This window comes from Phaseolus vulgaris, chromosome 6, assembly GCF_051622355.1.
Source record: "Phaseolus vulgaris cultivar YP4 chromosome 6, ASM5162235v1, whole genome shotgun sequence".
Lineage (NCBI taxonomy): Eukaryota > Viridiplantae > Streptophyta > Magnoliopsida > Fabales > Fabaceae > Phaseolus > Phaseolus vulgaris.
In genome coordinates this window covers 20,097,451-20,117,568 of record NC_143503.1, presented here as the reverse complement: position 1 = coordinate 20,117,568, position 20,118 = coordinate 20,097,451, and the positions used below count along the sequence as shown (strand labels likewise).

The 20,118-nt window shown below is 36.3% G+C and overlaps 3 protein-coding genes across 3 annotated transcripts; 2 read left to right on the top strand and 1 right to left on the bottom strand.

The window, feature by feature from the left end:
* Positions 1–2,280: 2,280 nt before the first annotated feature.
* On the bottom strand, positions 2,281–3,873 carry LOC137831202 (hydroxycinnamoyl-CoA:piscidic acid hydroxycinnamoyltransferase). Its single transcript, XM_068638780.2, has one exon. It carries the CDS (start codon positions 3,847–3,849, stop codon positions 2,500–2,502), a length of 1,350 nt encoding a protein of 449 aa, XP_068494881.2. The 5' UTR covers positions 3,850–3,873; the 3' UTR covers positions 2,281–2,499.
* A 7,474-nt stretch (positions 3,874–11,347) lies between these two features.
* On the top strand, positions 11,348–12,625 carry LOC150027267 (protein FAR1-RELATED SEQUENCE 5-like). Its single transcript, XM_090303910.1, has one exon. The coding sequence runs from the start codon at positions 11,348–11,350 to the stop codon at positions 12,623–12,625; it is 1,278 nt and encodes a 425-aa protein (XP_090160036.1).
* A 36-nt stretch (positions 12,626–12,661) lies between these two features.
* LOC137833429 (protein FAR-RED ELONGATED HYPOCOTYL 3-like) lies at positions 12,662–14,065 on the top strand. Its single transcript, XM_068641781.2, has 4 exons — positions 12,662–13,585; positions 13,685–13,789; positions 13,883–13,980; positions 14,059–14,065. The coding sequence occupies exons 1-4, from the start codon at positions 12,662–12,664 to the stop codon at positions 14,063–14,065; spliced, it is 1,134 nt and encodes a 377-aa protein (XP_068497882.2).
* The last annotated feature ends 6,053 nt before the right edge of the window (positions 14,066–20,118 follow it).

Below are 20,118 nucleotides of genomic sequence, written 5' to 3'. Positions count from 1 at the left end.
GGAGTATGCTTCGGAGTTACTATCAGGTGGAGATGCAGAGCTAGAGTTGGAATAGGAATATGCCTACTCCTCATTGTGATAAGCTGCAGAACTTTGTAGTCATGGCATGAAGGTATTTTCTTGTCTATTAACTTTGTTTCGGGGGAGTTTCTTCCTACACCCTTACATTTTTCTTCCTGCACTCCTACATTTTTTTATCATACACCCTTACATTCTTTTAAATACCAAAATTATCCTTTCACATTTTTTGGTGATTCCCAAATAGGGGTTCTGTAAGAAAAAGTGTTGCTAGAATAGAGATTCCGTAAGTAAAAGATGTTTTCAAAATAGCAAATTCGGAAGAAAATAAAATCAATCCAGAATATCCTTTCTGAAACACATCTTTTTTATTTCCAGATTGGTAAATCTGGAATTAATAAAAAAAATTTCGGAAAATATGTTCCAAAAATATTCTGAAAAGAGCAATCCATAAATTATTTTAAAAAAGGGTAAAACAGTCTCTTTAAAAATAAATTACAGGGTGCAGGAGGAAACATCCTTGTTTCGGTTGAGCAATTGATCGAATTAGGTTAGTTTTTTAATGGATTTAAATGTATTTATTTATCATTGTTTTTTATCGGATTATGATTGTTTTGAACTTAAAAGCGGTTTGAATAAATTCATTCACATGGCATGTTAGTACTTGCATGATTAATTGGATTTCGAACTAGGAGAAAAGTTTTCTAAGGCTGAGATAAGAGGAAATAACTTTATTGCTTGTTGTCCAGGGTTCTTATATTTGTTTTGCATTGATTTCTGGGGTGTGAACTTTTTTGAGTGTTGATATGGCTATTTTATTGCTTTGATTATTTAAAACTCTAATTAGGTTATATATTAGTGAAGTGTCATTCAAATTAAGCTTTACATTATGGGGTTATATGCTAGTGAAGTGTCAACTGATGCTTCTCTTGTTATATAGTGCAACCCAAACCCATGGTCTCCAAGAAAGAAAGTATAGTGCAACCCAAACCCAAACCCAAACCCATGCTTCTCCCGGATACTGAGTGCGTTTTGGATCTCTCTTGCCAAATGTTAACGAGGGAAAGGGAAGTTAGGTGATAAGGTCTGCTTGTGGCTGAGCTAAAATTTTTGATACAAGGGTACCCATGTAGTCAATCGTAAGGGGTGGCAAATGAGTGAACCAATTCAAAGCAACTCCCTTCAACGAGGTAAGGAAGACGCGATAGAGTAGGGCGTCATCAGCCGTGTAATGGCTGATTTAGGTAACATAGGTGTCGACGTGTTCGTCTAGGTCACCACTACTGTCATATTTATTAATTGTCGGACTATTCCAGGTGTGTGGTAGCAACACTTGCATTATTGCTTTAGTGAATGGATGTCAGCGTGACGACAATCCTATGGCTCTATCGAAAGCTGTGTGTGTCATGTGATGGAGGTTCGAACTTTCTCTCCATCTATTTGTGTCAGTGTCCTGTTTTCAGAGTGTCTGTGATTTCTCAAGTCCTCTTGGGTTGTCGTTGTGTGCCCGAGTTCCAGCCTCCTCTTCATTGTTTTGTTCTCGGCTTTCAAGGCCCCTCTCTCCTCCATGTCCTTCCGTTTCATGTTTTCGAGTTCTCTCTTCATGTCCAACATCATAGCTACAGATCTATTAACGGTCCTTCCTTATTCTGTTTTTCGTTTCTCATCATGCTTCGTGTGGCTACCATGCGGTTTCTTGATAGGTTTTTCTTCTGGTCCCATGGTAGGCACCAAAATGTTCTTACAATTTTCAAGACCAGATATCCCCTATCAAGCTACCTTCGTCTTCTCTCAATTCCAGTTGTTCTCCTTGTAGGTCCGTGAGCGTGAGGATGAAGTACGTGCAAAGATACTATGACATTCAAATTAGATATAATGTATTTAATTGTTCAGTTCAGAGTTTAAACAACCATTACCTTTTATCATGGATCTCCTCTTATTTATACTTTTCTATTATGTTGCAAGGATTAACTCATATTCAATGATTTTTAATTAAGTCTTATTTCTCTTAATTAAAAATAATCTATTTAACCTATAATTTGACGTGGGAGTTGTTTTAGCGAGAGGTCGTGACGCTGCCAATGGTGGTCGGTTTTCGGCCTCGTGGGACAATCTAAGCACAATTTATTGAGATGCGTGAAATGTTTTCAAATTTTCCTATTTATTTAATAATCAAGTAATATTACACTAATTTAGTAAAACAAAAAAGTAGTCTTAATCCAACATATTACTAAAATTTATATTTGACTAATAACATGAATTAACACGTAAAGTGTAGTAAATTTTCACATAAATAAAGTTTCTTTTGATACTCTAACCATAAAAAAACAGTGATTTAAGAAGCAGTTTTTGAAACAAAATATGAGACTTAAAATCTATAAAGATGAACTGGAAAAGAACGAAAAGTAAAATGAAGCACACAGAAAACATATTACGTAAAGAACATGGCAATGCCAAAGCTTCTCATGAGTTGAGTCACTTTCATATGGTCTCATAGAAGAATTTCTTGAAAAGTTCCAAATGTTCTTCTTGGAAGGTCATGGAAATAACAATGGATCCATCACCATGTGGACTTAGAATAATCACTGCTCTATCTTGTGCAAACACATATGCCAACCCAAAATTCACAGGCTTTCCCCATCCAAAATCTGCTTCATACAATGGCATGCTCATCCAGCTTGTGATATGAAGATTTGGGTTCCCTGCAAAAGGGACATTCCTACGCTCTCCTTCTCCCATGAACAAACGCCTTATGCAATCTAACTGCTCCTCACCCAACACATTCTTCAGCTGTGACCTTATGTACTCATTAGTAAGCTTTTCAATCGCTTCTCTTACTTTTTGTGCAGCATAGCTCAAAGGCTTTGACACAATCTCTCCAACATAGCATTTGGGTGTCACTGTTGCTGCCAAAGCATTCCCATAGTAGTTCCTAGGAAGAGGAGGAATTACTCTGCTGCGGATATCAGCATTGAAACGAACTACGGTTGGTTGCTTCTCTTCAAGTTCACGAGCCTTGGATGCAGATCTCCATATATGACCAGCAAGAGCTTCAAATCTGCTATAAGCTCTAACCCCTTCTTGCAAGGGTTGTTCATTGGCCTCCTTCTTCAGCTTCTCCACTTGTTGTCGCGTTAGTTTCAGTAACACAGCTCTTGTCTTCTTCTTCTGCTCAGCATTGATGTCAGAGCTTCCTAGTTTAAGCGGTAGAGGCTTCAACTCGGGGTGATCAAAGCATGGTGATGGTGATGTTGACGAGTGTTGGTGTTTGAGTATTGTTCTATCAAGATATGGCAATTCATGTGGCTCCAGTGTCTCTCCACGACCCAGTTTTGCCCATGAATTGATGAATTGAATGCCACCTAGCCCATCAGACAAAACGTGACACACAGCAAGTCCAATGACAAAGCCATTACCACCAGGGAGTCTTGTGGATTGCACAAGCATCAAAGGAATCTCCTCCACGGGTTGAGTGTAATCAATCTTTGGAACAAGCTCAGCGGCAACACCAGGTGAAAAGTCTCCATAATCAGCCATTGATTTTGTGGTTTCAGCTTCAATAAACGTGACTCCCTTGGCATTGCAATCCAGCTGAATTCGAGCATCTTCTGCTAAGCTCAACCTTCCAGCAACTGGATAGTAGTGCACTAAAATCTCACCAAGTGACTTCCTCAACCTCTCATTGGTGTCATGGTTGTGTTTTGCTTGGTATACATAAAAGGTGGGTGTGTGACCTGAACGCACAACTTGGTCACTATCTGCTAACCATAAATGACCTTTGGGAGTTTCTTCACATGGAAGAACACTGTAAGAAGCAACAATGGTTACCATCTCTATGCTGTTGTGAAATTCGATGTACTTCTTGCTTATTATATATATACATGGAGAGGGAGAGAGGGAGAGAACTTCATGACGTTTCTAGAGCAGCTGCCAATTAATTGAATGGCTCACATTGCCACACGTTTGAACTCTCTTCGATGCAAAAATTTCAAAGATAGAAAGAAAATAAATGCGAGGAATAAAGAAGAATAAATGTCAGGAAAGTACAGCTGGTAAAAAAATAAAGGAAACATATTTGTTACCAAATTTAAATATAAATAGTATAATTAGTTTTAGGGAACCTTGACACCCAATTAAGTGTTGCGCCAGATTACGCCTGCTGATTTGGATTAAAATATAATAAAGTATTATGTGGAGCCAGTATTGTTGAGGTGGCAAAATTTTAAAATTTAGGGTTTTGTAGTAAAAAATTAGGTTTTAGAAAGGCAAAATCAGCCCCATTTTCTGAGTGCGATTTGGAGTGGTAGCGATTCTCATTTCGATTCCGGTGAAGTCTACGATCAGCACGATTTGTAGTGCGATATCGGTACCGCATTACATTGGAATTCGTTTTCAGCCCCATTTTCTCAGTGCGATTTGGAGTGCAATTTGGAGTGGTAGCGATTCTCATTCCGATTCCGGTGAAGTCTACGATCAACACGATTTGTAGTGCGATATCGGTACCGCATTACATTGGATTTCGTTTTTGTTTGGATATTTCTGAAATTGCGATTCCGATTCTGGTAACGTGTGCGATTTTGATTCCGGTAACGTCTGCGATTCTGATTCCGGTGAGCTCTTTGATTTGGCATCTATTTTCATATAATTTTTCGTCAAGTTTTCATTGGTTTCGTTTTGATTTTTTAGGACTTAGCGTTTTTCGATTTCGTTTATTTGTTGGATGTTGGGGTTTTGGAGTGTTGGACACTGGGGTTTATTGGTGTTTTGATTTTCTATATGTTGAATGACCTTTGTATTGGTTTGGATTTGACTTTTTAGGGTTTCCTAGCAATTGGTGAAGGAGGGAACTGCAGTGTTGGTTAACTCGTATGGGAGAGAGGGTTTTCCTTACAAATCCCGGGAGGTTAAGACTTTGGTCATAAAGGCGTTGGTGTCTGAAGCTGCAGCTGCATCTCAAGCCAATGAGTTCTTGTTGGCTAACCAGGCTTGCTTCCAAAACATAATCCTATCCTAACTTAATATTTAAAATATATGCTTCTGTATTTTTGCTTCTTTTTGTTAACTTAACTTAACATATAGCTTCTTCCATGTACAGTTTATGCAGCATGTGATGCACCTATAGAGACTGGAATTCATCAAAGCATGTTCCTGGTAATGTACACTAGTTAGTTTGTCTGTTGGTTTATTTCTACATTTTAATTCTATTAATAGTAATTAATTGTCATCCTTGTCTGTTTGGTTCCAATATGTGGTTCTGTAACAGATAGTTATTGTATTATATTGGATCCGACCAAAGATGAAGAAGAGGTTAGTAGAATCAATTTTGGTTAAAATGTTATTTTATTTTCATCTAATTTCTTGGAAGTTTAGTTAGCTGAGTAAATTTGGTCTACATTTGACTCATTTGCATTCTACATTCGTTGTGAAATTTTTTTGAAAATATCATTAAACCTTTGTTTCCCCAATTTAGTTATTGGTGTCTTGAAAAGCCTTACGTCATTGATGTTACAAGCCTTCCTGTTAGAGTGAAGATTCCACCATGTACCTTCTAAATTAGTTTTAAATTATTCTGTTCTTTGGTTCTTAAATTGTAAATGTGTTGAAATAGTTATTTAGTTTTAAAATTTGCAACTATGTTGAAATTGCTATTTGGTTCCTAAATTTGCAATGGATGGGTGTGTGAGACACTAATGTAACAAACAACTATAGGGCAGTATTCTTTTATGTTAGTTATTGATGAAATTGTGGGACAATATTGTTTTATGTTCTCTCTAAATCCCTTTGTAGTTGCTAATGATGTGGCGCCAGGTGGTGATGGAAAAGGCTTGGTTAAATGAAAATCTGATTGCTCCCATTTGTAAGTTTATGTTGCCCATTTCAAATGAAAAAACTTATTTATTAATAGAAATGCACATATATTTAAGAATTGAGGTATTAATAGAACTGCACAACAATTCATGTTGCTCTAAATTAACTGAATGTTCTATTATTGAAGCATAAGCATACTGATGTTATAAGAGTGTATGTTGGTTTCGTTCTCAACAGGAAAAATTCACAAAATTGTTTGAGGATATAATGTCAATTAGCGGATGTTCAGATGAGGAGGTTCTTACGATTGATCGTCATCCTGAGGGTCAAGCTAAGGTTTGTTTGAAATGATGTTTTTTGTTTTTAAGTAGACATGACAATTACATTTATTTATCTTTAATTTTAATTATTATACTGTATTTGTATTTGATTTTGATATACAGGTGTTTAGGCATAATTGCAGGTCAAAGCGTTTGGCTGTTGTGAACATGGTTATAACTTTGGAACAAAAGAGTATTATACAGTCCACCCCATTTGGATGGCTTTTGTTTGTTCGTGAGGACATCAAATTGAGCCGTGGACTTTTAAGTAAGTTATGTAGTTCTTGGGTGGAGAGGAAGCAATGTTTTTCAATTCAGTATCAATTTGTGTCGTTTAGTTTGGTAGATGTGTGTTTAGGTGTAGGTCTTAGAGTAGGTGGTAGAAAAATTGATTTAAGGAAAAGTAGTATTATATCTCACATAAGGAGTTTTTTTGAAGAAGGTCATGTAACTGTGGAAATGATATATTCTGTTATTTTGAAACTTGGGAATGATATTTCCTCATAGGACTTTTGTAAGTTGTATGTCTTGTTAGGTTTGTCGGAGTTTATTCTCCCTACTAGATTGGGTTTAGTTCATGATGGGTTGTTTAACCTTGTTGATGATTTAGACAAACTTGATATGTATAATTGGGGGGGTTTAGTGTATGATATTTTGGTTGATAGTTTGTGTTCAGCTTCAAAATGGATTACGCGGGGAAATATGTCGTATATCCATGTGGATGGTTGCGTTTACCTCTTGCAGGTAAAATGAAACATTTTTGTTATTGGTAAATGTTTGTAATAATTGTGCATTTGTGTTGACCTTTTAATAAATGCCTTTTTTGTATTCATTGTTCAAATATGGACGATGGAACATTTGTTCTCTTATAAGCGTCAAGTACCTACTAGTGGGAATAAATATCCCCGTATCATGCATTGGATGAATGTTAGAGTTGGTGACCATGAACTTGAACGTGGTCTACGTAAGAATAAGGTATTTTTTTTTTGTAATTTGTATTACCTTAATGTTGTTTTGAATGTAGATAATTATTTTTGGAATTATATATGTCAACAAACAGGTTGTTGTTGAGTTATGTGCTTCCAATGAAGAAGTTTGCAGTAAATTTGTTGAAGAAGCTTTTGACCAAATTGGGTGTCGAATTACGAAGAAGAAACCAACAAAGGATGAAGTCCGTGCAATGAGGGTGAAAGTTCTTCAACTGATGCGGAAATCTGAGGAGCAGGAATTATTAATCACAAGTATGGAGAAAGAGGTTAATGACATAGTTGAGTTAATTGCAAGCAGAAATTGTCTTTGCCGTGATACTCAGTCAGAAGTAGTTGAAGTTGAACCTCTTGCAATGAATTGCACATACTTGAAAAAGGCAGAAAGCAGTCATGAAGATGTAGATGAAGTAGAACCAAATGAAGAATTTAACAGTCATGAAGATGTACATGAAGATAAACAATTACATGTAGATGAAGTCCAACCTAATGAAGAAGTCAACATGTTTCCTAAAATGAACGTTGAACCGAGGAAACGTTTCAAGAGTGTTGTTTTGAAAACACCTTGGACCACATATTCAAGGAGGAAGCCAAAAAAACCCAAAAAATGATGCTTCATTAATGGATATGTTTTTAGGTGCTTTTTGTTTTTAAGTTAGTGGATGTATGCTTTACTGACATTGTTGAAACCATTGTAATTTGTAGTATTGCACCAATAATTTTGTTGAGGAGTAATTATTGTGGAAACTCTGAATGTGTAAGTGGATTAATTTTGTTATTCATTAACAGTATTGTTATTCATTAATTTTGTAGTATTGTTTTTATTAATGAACTTTGTTCTGAATGTTGAGAAACCCAATGAGGTAGTCTTTCACCAATGAACTGCCTGAACCTCCAATGAGGTCCCTGGACTCCCATCTCATCCCTATTTGCAGATGAAAAATCCAAAACTAATGACCAAGTTGCAGGATTAAATTACTGTGCAAAAACTACAACATAGGTCCCCAGTTAAAATAAAAGGGGTCCCCACTTACATCAAAACACCAGAATTTGAGGTAGACCAATGAATGGCCTGAACCTCCAATGAGGTCCCTGGACTCCCATATCAACCCTCTTTGCATCCAAAAATTCCAAAACTAATCACCCAGTTGCAGGATTAAGTGACTGTGCAAAAACTACAACATAGGTCCAGTTAAAATAAAATGGGTCCCCACTTAGATAAATACACCAGAATTTGAGGTAGACTTTCACCAATGAATGGCCTGAACCTCGAATGAGGTCCCTGGACTCCCATATCAACCCTCTTTGCATCCAAAAAATCCAAAACTAATGACCCAGTTGCCGGATTAAGTGACTGTGCAAAAACTACAACATAGGTCCCCAGTTAAAATAAAAGGGGTCCCCACTTAGATAAATACACCAGAATTTGAGGTAGACTTTCACCAATGAATGGCCTGAACCTCCAATGAGGTCCCTGGACTCCCATCTCAACCCTCTTTGCAGCCCAAAAAATCCAAAACTAATCACCCAGTTGCAGGATTAAGTGACTGTGCAAAAACTACAACATAGGTGCCCAGTTAAAATAAAAGGGGTCCCTACTTAGATAAATACACCAGAATTTGAGGTAGACTTTCACCAATGAATGGCCTGAACCTCCAATGAGGTCCCTGGACTCCCATATGAACCCTCTTTGCATCCAAAAAATCCAAAACTAATCACCCAGTTGCAGGATTAAATTACTGTTCAAAAACTACAACATAGGTGCCCAGTTAAAATAAATGGGGTCCCCACTTACATAAAAACAGCAAAAAAACTGAGATGTTAATAATCGTCATTTAACATTATTTGACGTCACATACAAGTTCGAACTACATAATATTCAAGATTGTCTAATTCCTTATTTTTTGATGGCCTTGAATAATAACTCCATCTTTTCTGCATCTGAAAATTGATGAGGAAGGCAAATGTTAGACAATATACATGGGCAACTTTCATTATAGTTTTTAAAGTGTTGTTCATTTCTTGTATTGTACCTAGAGTCGTGGGTGGAAGTCTTACTACTGGATGACAAGCACGAACTAAGTCGTCAGTGGGTGGACATATGTCAGAATTGAAAACCTACATGAATGACAATTTAATTTCAAGCATGTAATGTAATGTAAAGAAGACGATTATTATTTTAACCTGCACAGTTGTATTACATTTATGTTGTTTGACTACATACCTTGACAATGTTGTTAAGAGTGATATTAAGGTAGAAGTTCCTTCGATTTGGAGTGAAAATGCCCACCTAAAAAACACACAAAAATACTTGTATGAATGACATGACATATGGAATTGTAAAAGAAAAATTTGTTTTTCACCAGGTTAATACATTCTTTAAGACTAAGACAGAGCCAACTTCAATTAGAGAACCAAATTCTTCATTCTTTAAAACCTTCCCATGAACACTTGCACTTGCAGTCCCCGTCGGATCCTGTAAAGCAAGAAATTTAATATACAACTTCTTTTGCAAAATGTAAGAAAGACTACATAATAGGTATATTACCTTAATTGTTATTAACATGTCTCCTAGACCATTGTGCTTGCATGATTTGATTAGACAACTTAAGAGTGGGAAAACATCTAATTCTTTCAAACTTCCCAGGAATGATCTCTGTTCAGAACCACGTCCTTCAATTTCTCCTTCACAATAAAATGAAAACATCATTAGACATAAACTTTTGTTGTTCCATTCTAAAAAACGTGATTGAGTATTACCTTGGAATTGAAGGAATTTTTCTGCCCATTTCCATTGGTTGGATGTAAAATCACGATCATAAGTTTGTTGACCTATACGGTTTATAAATTCTTGAGTGTTTACTGGCTGCTCAGAGTTCCGATTAAGAATCATGGCTTGCACATTACCAGCTGGTCCCGAAATGACATTGGTAGTAGAGTTGCAACGTCGTACATAACTACCAATGTCATTGTCGTCGATATCAAGCCCTTCCCATGACTCCATTTGGAATGGATGTATAGTTCAACAAATTCATCCTATCGCATGCCCTATATATAGATGAACGTTGGGCACATGTTATTGAAGGAAGGAAAAGGGACGAAAATGGAAGAATTTGTTTTTTTAAATATTTTTTAAGGTGAGGTGCAGTTTAGGTGTGGTGCGGTTTAGGTGAGGTGCCATATAAAGATGAATGTTTGGCACATGTTCACGTTTCAAGCAAGGAAAAGGGATTTCTGTGAAAAAGTAAATGTATTGTCTAATTAATAACCCTTAATAACATATCATAAATGCAACAATAATTAGTTTTTTTAAATATTTTTTAAGATGAGGTGCAGTTTAGGTGTGGTACAGTTTAGGTGAGTGCCATATAAAGATGAACTTTGGGCAGATGTTCACGTTTCAAGCAAGGAAAAAGCAAATGTCTTGTCTAATAATAACTTAGCATAAATGCAACAATAATTTTATTTAAAATATATTTTAAAGTGAGGTGCAGTACGGTACTCTTCTTAAAATGGCAATAAATGCTAATTTGCCATGAATGTTACGTGCAAGGATAGTTTTGCTCCAACTTTAACTTTAGTTTTTTGCAGGTGGGGTTCATTCCTCAATGCCACAAATGCTGATTTTTCCATTCACACATTAAAGAGAAAGTGTGTGCCCTTCCTCAAAGTCCAACACCCCGTCCAGCACCACGTCCAACATCCCCTCCAGCACTGTCAGCATTCATTGATAGCAACAGTTCTTCTTCATTCTACTTCCTTGCATTAACTACAAATTCAAGAGCAGATAACGTCCAGCACTGTCAGCATTCATTGATAGCAACAGTTCTTCTTCATTGTTCTTCACTGCATTAACTACAAATTCAAGAGCAGATAACGTCCAGCACTGTCAGCATTCATTGATAACAACAGTTCTTCTTCATTGTTCTTCATTGCATTAAATATAAATTCAAGAGCAGTTAACGTCCACCACGGTCAACATCCATTGAAGGTTCTGTTGGTGAAGGTACTCTTGCATTCAATACATAGCTTATTTGTAACTTTGTGCAAATTGTTAAATAATGCATAAAAGTAGTCATAGTTCTTTAATAATGCAGTAGATTTATTTTGTTCATTGTTTGAAATTTTTAAGTTAAGTTATATAAAACATATGCATTCATGTTTTTTGTGAACGTCAGTTAAGCTAAGCATTGTACACACAACAGGTTTAAGGTAATGGCAGATTTGTCACTTGATGACATTCCGTTCTTAGAAGAATCTCAGCATTCGAATCATTTAGCTGGGAATGATTATGTGGAAAATATACTTCCTAATACAGATTCTCAGATCAATATTGATGAGTCTGTTCCAAATGTAGTTGATGAATCAGCTCCTACAGTTGGAATGTGTTTTGACACTGCAGATGCCGTGAAAAGTTATTACCGACAATATGGCATTAAAAAGGGTTTTGCAATTAGAACTCGAAGTTCAAAAAAAGGACCTGACAAGGAATTAAGGTACTTTATCTTGGTATGTGCTAGGGCGGGAAATTACATGTCTGCGATTCCACCAGAATTAAGCACTCACCCTACTCAGACGGTTGAATTTCCGGCTCGTATAACTGTTGGAATAAAAGAAGGCAAGTGGTATATTATGTCGGTACACGAGGAACACTCACATCAATTGAGCCCGACGAATTCTAGATTGTTTCACGGTAATAGGAAGATATCTTTGCAAACAAAAAGAGTGTTGGATATTAATGACAATGCTGGGGTTCGTATAAATAAGACTTTTAGGTCTTTTGTGTCTGCTGCTGGTGGTTACGAGAATCTCGACCTTGTTGAACGAGATGTGCGTAATTATATTGCCCAAAGTAGGAGAGCATTGGGGAAGGAAGGTGATGGAAAAGCTCTCTTAAATCATTTCTGTCGCATGAGGGAATTGAATCCACAATTTTATTTTGACATTCATTTGGGAGATGATAACCGCATACAACATGTATTTTGGGCTGATGCTAGAAGCAGGGCAGCATGGGATAGTTTTGGAGACATTTTATGTTTCGATACCACATACCTAACAAATAAGTATGATATGCCGTTTGCACCTTTTGTTGGTGTAAATCATCACGGTCAATCAATATTGTTGGGATGTGGACTCCTATCTTCTGAGGACACTGATGCTTTTGTGTGGCTTTTTCAAAGTTGGTTGCGTTGCATGTCAAACAGACCCCCTGTAGGCATTGTGACCGATCAATGCAGGGCAATGAAAATTGCAGTTGAAGTTGTGTTCCCAAATGCACGTCATAGGTGGTGTCTTTGGCACATTATGAAAAAAATACCAGAAAAACTTCAAGGATATAGTCAGTACAAGGAAATGAAACGTGGAATGAAGACAGTAGTGTATGAGTCCACAAGTGTTGATGATTTCTTGTCTTCGTGGGCAAATTTGATAAATAGGTTTAACTTAAGTACAAACGATTGGCTTAGTACATTATTTGAAGAACGACATCGTTAGGTTCCTTGTTATCTAAAATCATTTTTTTGGGCCGGAATGTCAACAACGCAAAGGAGTGAAAGCATGAATGCTTTTTTTGACGGGTACATTAATTCAAGCACAAGTCTCCAACAATTTGTGCAACAGTATGAGAACGCTCTGCAACATAAGGCCGAATTAGAGTGTGAAGCGGATTTTGCTTCTCTTAACACCATAATTCCCTGCACATCTCAATCAGGCATTGAAAGACAGTTCCAATCGGAATACACACATGCAAAATTGAATGAGGTGCAAGGGGAGTTTAGAGGAAAAATGAATTGTGTTGTTACTAATGCCTATATTGAGGGTCATGCATGTCGTTTCACTGTTGTAGAGGAGTCTTTCCAAAATGGTAAACCTGAACACCGCAATGTAGTAGTTCTTTTTGACCGTGAACAACTACATGTATGTTGCACTTGCTTGTTATTTGAATTTAGGGAAATTTTGTGTCGGCACTGCCTTGTTGTCCTTGCTCAAGAAAAAGTGACAAAAGTCCCAAAAAAGTATGTATTGGAAAGGTGGAGTAAAAATCTAAGGCGAAAGCACACGTACATAAGATCATCCTTTGGCACAAAAGACAAGGATCCACAAGTTCAAAGGTATGATGGATTGTGCAAGAAGTTTTATGACATAGCTGAACATGCCAGCGGGGAAATTAATACAACAGAAATCTTGCATAAACAACTTGACAAATTTGTGTTGGAATATGGTCAACGAAGACATGATCAACATAGGACAAAGCTTAACATTTGTGGAGGTCCTGAACAACCAACACCAAGTACTCCTACCACAACAATCAACATGAACGGTGATATCCGTAGCCCTATACTTGTGAAAAGAAAGGGTCGGCCGCGATCAACACGACAAAAATCCAGGTGTGAAAAGGCTCCGAGAAAAAAAAATACATGTACTAGACGTCAACTTCCTAGTCAGCCAACTACGGTTAGTAAAACAATTTCTTTTCATTACCTTTTCATTATTTTGTTTACTTTGATATGTCAAATGTAAATATTATATCTAATTCAAAACTAAATACCTTAGGGAATTGAGGAAGGAAGTTATGTGGGAGGTGTTCAAGCAAATCTGCCTGATCAAACTGAAGGGAACATGAATACATTCAATGGGACGACTAATGCAATTGCAGGGGTACGTGTCTATTGCATTTGTTGTTGTACTTCTTCACTATTTTTCACGTTTGGAACTTCCTGTTTTGTTTAATTACTACGAAATAAAGTGTAGGTGTCAAGTACGGGGTCTGTTGGCTTTCTTTCATTGTTGAACTCAGTCCAAAGTAATTTACCAATATCTCAAGAATCAAATGCATCAGAGTTGTTTAGGTTTGTGACCTTAAACCCAACAAATGTTCTATAGATATCAATTTGTTCATGTAAGTTAAATTCATTATTTGGTTGCAGGTTGTAATGAAGGATCCACAAAACTTTTTGCACACAAGGAAGTGTTTTATATGACATAGAAGAGAACCTTTATCATTTTTGGTGCATCACAACTCCTCACTATTTGAACATCGTACATGGGATAAATTCCTATATGTATTGATAATACTTGTTGTACTGCAATGTTAAGTTACAAATCAATTTCATGTCTTCTTTGTTTCAACAGATGGTTATATAAAAACCATTCTTGCAACATTTGGTTGTACCTTGTGTATTGAACAAAATGATAACCATGATGTCTTCAAAATACAATCATTTTAAATTTGTTGCATTGAATTTCGTTGAATTGAATGACAATTAGGTTGGTCATAAAATTATTGTAATCCCCTCCCCTGCATGCATGCAGTTGCAGTGAGATAAAGCAACATGAAAACCATAACCATGCAGAAAGTAATTCATGGGTCCCCACTTATTAACACATGGGTCCCCACTTACAGTATAAGGGTTTCTATGACCACCACATCAGGGTAAAACCCACCCAATTAACATCCATACACTGCAAGTATGTCTCACTTGCACACAACATTCAATTCCATTTACAAGAATCCAAAAAATTTTTTGAAAACAATGACCATGCACAAAGTTATTGTTGGGTCCCCACTTACAGTACAAGGGTTCCAATGACCACCACATCAGGGTAAAACCCACCCAATTAACATCCGTACACTGCAAATATGTCTCACTTGCACACAACATTCAATTCCATTTACAGGAATCCAAAAAAATTTATGAAAACAATGACCATGCACAAAGTTATTCTTGGGTCCCCACTTATTAACACATGGGTCCCCACTTACCGTACAAGGGTTTCTATGACCACCACATCATGGTAAAACCCACCCAATTAACATTCATACACTGCAAGTATGTCTCACTTGCACACAACATTCAATTCCATTTATAGGAATCCAAAAAAATTTATGAAAACAATGACCATGCACAAAGTTATTCTTGGGTCCCCACTTATTAACACATGGGTCCCCACTTACAGTACAAGGGTTCCAATGACCACCACATCACGGTAAAACCCACCCAATTAACATTTATACACTGCAACTATGTCTCAGTTACACACAACATTCAATTCCATTTACAGGAATCCAAAAAAATATTTCAAAATAATGACGATGCAGAAAGTAATTCATGGGTCCCCACTTATTAACACATGGGTCCCCATTTACAGTATAAGGGTTTGTATGACCACCACATCACGGTAAAACCCACCCAATTAACATTCATACACTGCAACTATGTCTCAGTTACACACAACATTCAATTCCATTTACAGGAGTCCAAAAAAATATTTCAAATAATGACGATGCAGAAAGTAATTCATGGGTCCCCACTTATAGTATAAGGGTTTGTATGACCACCACATCATGGTAAAACCCACCCAATTAACATCCATACACTGCAAGTATGTCTCACTTACACACAACATTCAATTCCATTTACAGGAATCCAAAAAAATATTTGAAAACAATGACCATGCACAAAGTTATTCTTGGGTCCCCACTTATTAACACATGGGTCCCCACTTACAGTACAAGGGTTCCAATGACCACCACGTCACGATACAACCCACCCAATTAACATTCATACACTGCAACTATGTCTCAGTTACACACAACATTCAATTCCATTTACAGGAATCCAAAAAAATATTTCAAAATAATGACGATGCAGAAAGTAATTCATGGGTCCCCACTTATTAACACATGGGTCCCCACTTACAGTATAAGGGTTTGTATGACCACCACATCATGGTAAAACCCACCCAATTAACATCCATACACTTTAAGTATGTCTCACTTACACACAACATTCAATTCCATTTAAAGGAATCCAAAAAAATATTTGAAAACAATGACCATGCACAAAGTTTTTCTTGGGTCCCCACTTATTAACACAAGGGTCCCTCTTACACTATAAGGGTTCCAATTAATTTATTAACAAAGACCTTCACATTCATGTGCTCCAGTGACAACTTTCTGCCCAAAATATGATATAAAAAAATTCTTAAATTAAATAACTTAAATGAAATTGAGAATGCTTCCATTCATTAAATAAAAGTATCTACATTGTTCACATAAACTCATAATAAGTAACACTTTTTTTTGTTACAATTGAAAGTGTCCAATAAAAATCAAGGGCAATCTACTTCCAAATCTGTCAATACAGCTTTTCGTTGAACGTTAGACTCATGCAGCACCCACGAAGTTAGCATCTCTTGACGAAAGCGTAGGAGCTCCTTCTAAATAATATATCATGGAATCAGTTTGCAATCACCAAACTATAAATAAATAAAATGTGTTAAGTTATCAAAATAACTCTTACCGTGGTGTAATTTGGAAAGGCATACCCTTCCAAGTGTTGTGAACCATCCCACAACTCCATATATTTCACAACTAAAATACCACAGTCATAACTGCATACAACCAAAATAAATTTAACCCTAAAGAAGAATTCAAAATATTAACTCCAAACCAAATTAGAGAAAATATCAAATCAAAATAAATATGAATATTACTATCAATACTAACCTATTCGGTTGTAGGGGAACATTTTCTTTTACCAATGAAATTTGACGACCACTCTTTCCAGAAAATTCGTCAAGAATTTCAAAAAGGTGTTGTAGACGATCAACCTACCACATGCAATTTAACAACAATGATGAAGAAATCCAAACCAAATATATTCATAAGTATTCAACAACATACAGGTATTTACCATTGCTTTATCAATCTTGAATCGATCTTGAATTCCATGACCAATGGAGTCCAATACATGCAATTTCCTGGTTCGACAATTGAGTGCGTACAGCCACCAGTGTTCCTTGAACACGGTTGGGACAAACACCTACAAAACGTTGCAAAGTTTAAAGTCACACTCAACATCACCATTCTAACAAACACCAACAAATTTCACAGAAAACATCAATAATATTAACTTACATAATCACAATAAGATATTCCCTGATATGGGAATAAAGCATTCTCATAAAATGACATGTAATCCAAACTGGACCATAAATTTTGTACCCTATTGTTGATCATCTCCTCAATTACACGAGTCTGCAACAACAAATTCTATTATTAGTAATAACAAAAACTTAAAAGAAATCAAAATGAATTTAAATCGAAACTAACCGCAAAAAACGGATTGAATGAAAAGCGATTCACCACTCCAAAATGAACAATTTGATTCATATTTAAGAAGCCGGTTACAAATAGCATAACCTACAAACACATTAAATATAACTAAGTAAATATTACAAGTAAATAGAACAACTAATACAATGTGTACATTTTTACCATATTGTCAACTCTTGATCGCGGCCTTAATGATTGCAAATCCAGCCTCGTCAACATGTTGTTTTGTATATCCACAATGACACTACATCAACATTTAACACCAACTCAATAATCAAGCAATAACAACAAATGAAGTAATGCCTACAATTATATGTACTTACCGTTTCATGTCAAACTTGAATGCAAAAAATGTTTTATAAATTTTGGAAATATCCAAACTGCATGAGCTTGGACCAGCACAGCTTGCTCCATGAGAGGTTGGGTTGGCTCCACGCACAAATCCAACTGACCACTCGTTTTCTTTAACAAGCATTTGTCGGACCTCTTTAATTTGCTTGTCCAAATGATCAATTTTTAATTAGTTATCTACAACTTTCTTCTCACAAAGTTTGTGCTGGTAAACTAAGTCGTCCTACTCACTTTTACCACCACTATTTTCCCCAACACCATCATTAGAATCTGCTAAGGCTTCTTTCAAAATTTGGATTCCTTCCTCTTCAGCACTTACTGGCCAATCGCATACAATCTGAAAAAACAATTACTTTTGAGTTAATTTAAATTTTCCCCAATAACATGCACAAAAAACTAAACAATTCGCAAATATACCTCAGCAGATAAAAAAACTTCATGTAACCTTCTTCCACGATTATTAACACTCGGCCAATGCAAAAATCGTGGAAAACCAATACACTGGGCACGGTCGCCAACACCCACATGGTGGACCGCTCACACCTATTTCCAAAAATATAATACGTAACTAATTAACAATTAAACAAAATCACTAATAATTTAAGACAACATAATTTTACAAATTTTAACTAACCTGCAAAACAGCGACACAACCTGCCAAATATATTTCACTAACATTCTTGTCTTAGTAGTAAACTTGGGATGCCCTCGTCAAACTTGTAACTAAGACATTATACACTACACCCCCCCAATTATATAATTGTAATGCATCTAAATTGTCTAAACACTTAAAAGCAAAAGAAGTAAAGGTTCTAGAAGTTCTAGGAACATAAAATACATATAACCCTAGCAATATGTATAACCTAACAAAATCATCAACATTTTTGTACAAATTTTTATCCTCCAACTTTTTCAAAATTGTTGACAAATTCATTTCCTCCCCTTCTTCAAACAATGTATTCACAACACCTCCCCCATCATTCACCATTTTCACCTCTTCCCCCACAACCGGCAATCCTAATGCAAAACACACATCAAGAGTTGAAAATGGAACTATACTTTTTCTAATCCTAAATGCTTCCTTATCGGCTGCCCATCTACTTAATAGTTCTCTCATGAGGCTGTTAGATATATCCAACACTTTGTCCATTTCAAGCATCCACTTAAATGGAGTTTGTTTAATCCTTTCTTGTTGAAACCTACTAAGTTTACGGTTGACATGAACAATATATTGAGTCAGCACATTGTGCCTAACTCGTACCTGCAACATCAGAACATAAACCAATAACAACAACTTTATTTATTCAACCATGTCAATTCAAAAAATATTCAACTATTATGAACAAAATGTAAAATTAGTACCTTCATATCAGCTTTTGCATGACGGACAAAATTCTTGGACCGTGAAGTTTCCATTCTCTAAAACTTCAAAAAACCAATGACCACCACATCAAGTTAAAACCCACTCAATTAACATTAATACAATCCAACTATGTGTCACTTACACATAACATTCAGTTCCACTTACAAGAATGCAAAAACAAAATTTAAGACAATAACCATGCACAAAGTTATGCATGGGTTCCCACCTATTAACTCATGGGTCCCCACTTACATTATAAGGGTTCCAATGACCTCCACATCATGCTAAAACCCACCTAATTAACATTGATACCATCCAACTATGTCTAAACTACATACAACAATCAGTTCCACTTACAGGAATGCAAAAACAAAATTTAAGACAATGACCAAGCAGAAAGTAATTCATGGGTCCCCACTTATTAACACATGGGTCTCCACTTACACTATAAGGGTTCCAATGACCACCAAATCATGCTAAAACCCACCCAATTAACATTCATACCATCAAACTATGTCTAAACTACACACAACAATCACTTCCAGTTCTTGGAATCCAAAACCAAAATTTAAGACAATGACCAAGCAGAAAGTAATTCATGGGTCCCCACTTATTAACACATGGGTCCCCACTTACACTATAAGGGTTCCAATGACCACCAAATCATGTTAAAACCCACCCAATTAACATTCATACCATCCAACTATGTCTAAACTACACACAACAATCACTTCCAGTTCTTGGAATCCAAAAACAAAATTTAAGACAATGACCAAGCAGAAAGTAATTCATGGGTCCCCACTTATTAACACATGGGTCCCCACTTACACTAAAAGAGGTCCAATGACCACCAAATCATGCTTAAACCCACCCAATTAACATTCATACCATCCAACTATGTCTAAACTACACACAACAATCACTTCCAGTTCTTGGAATCCAAAAACAAAATTTAAGACAATGACCAAGCAGAAAGTAATTAATGGGTCCCCACTTATTAACACATGGGTCCCCACTTACACTATAAGGGTTCCAATGACCACCAAATCATGCTAAAACCCACCCAATTAACATTCATACCATCCAACTATGTCTAAACTACACACAACAATCACTTCTAGTTCTTGGAATCCAAAAACAAAATTTAAGACAATG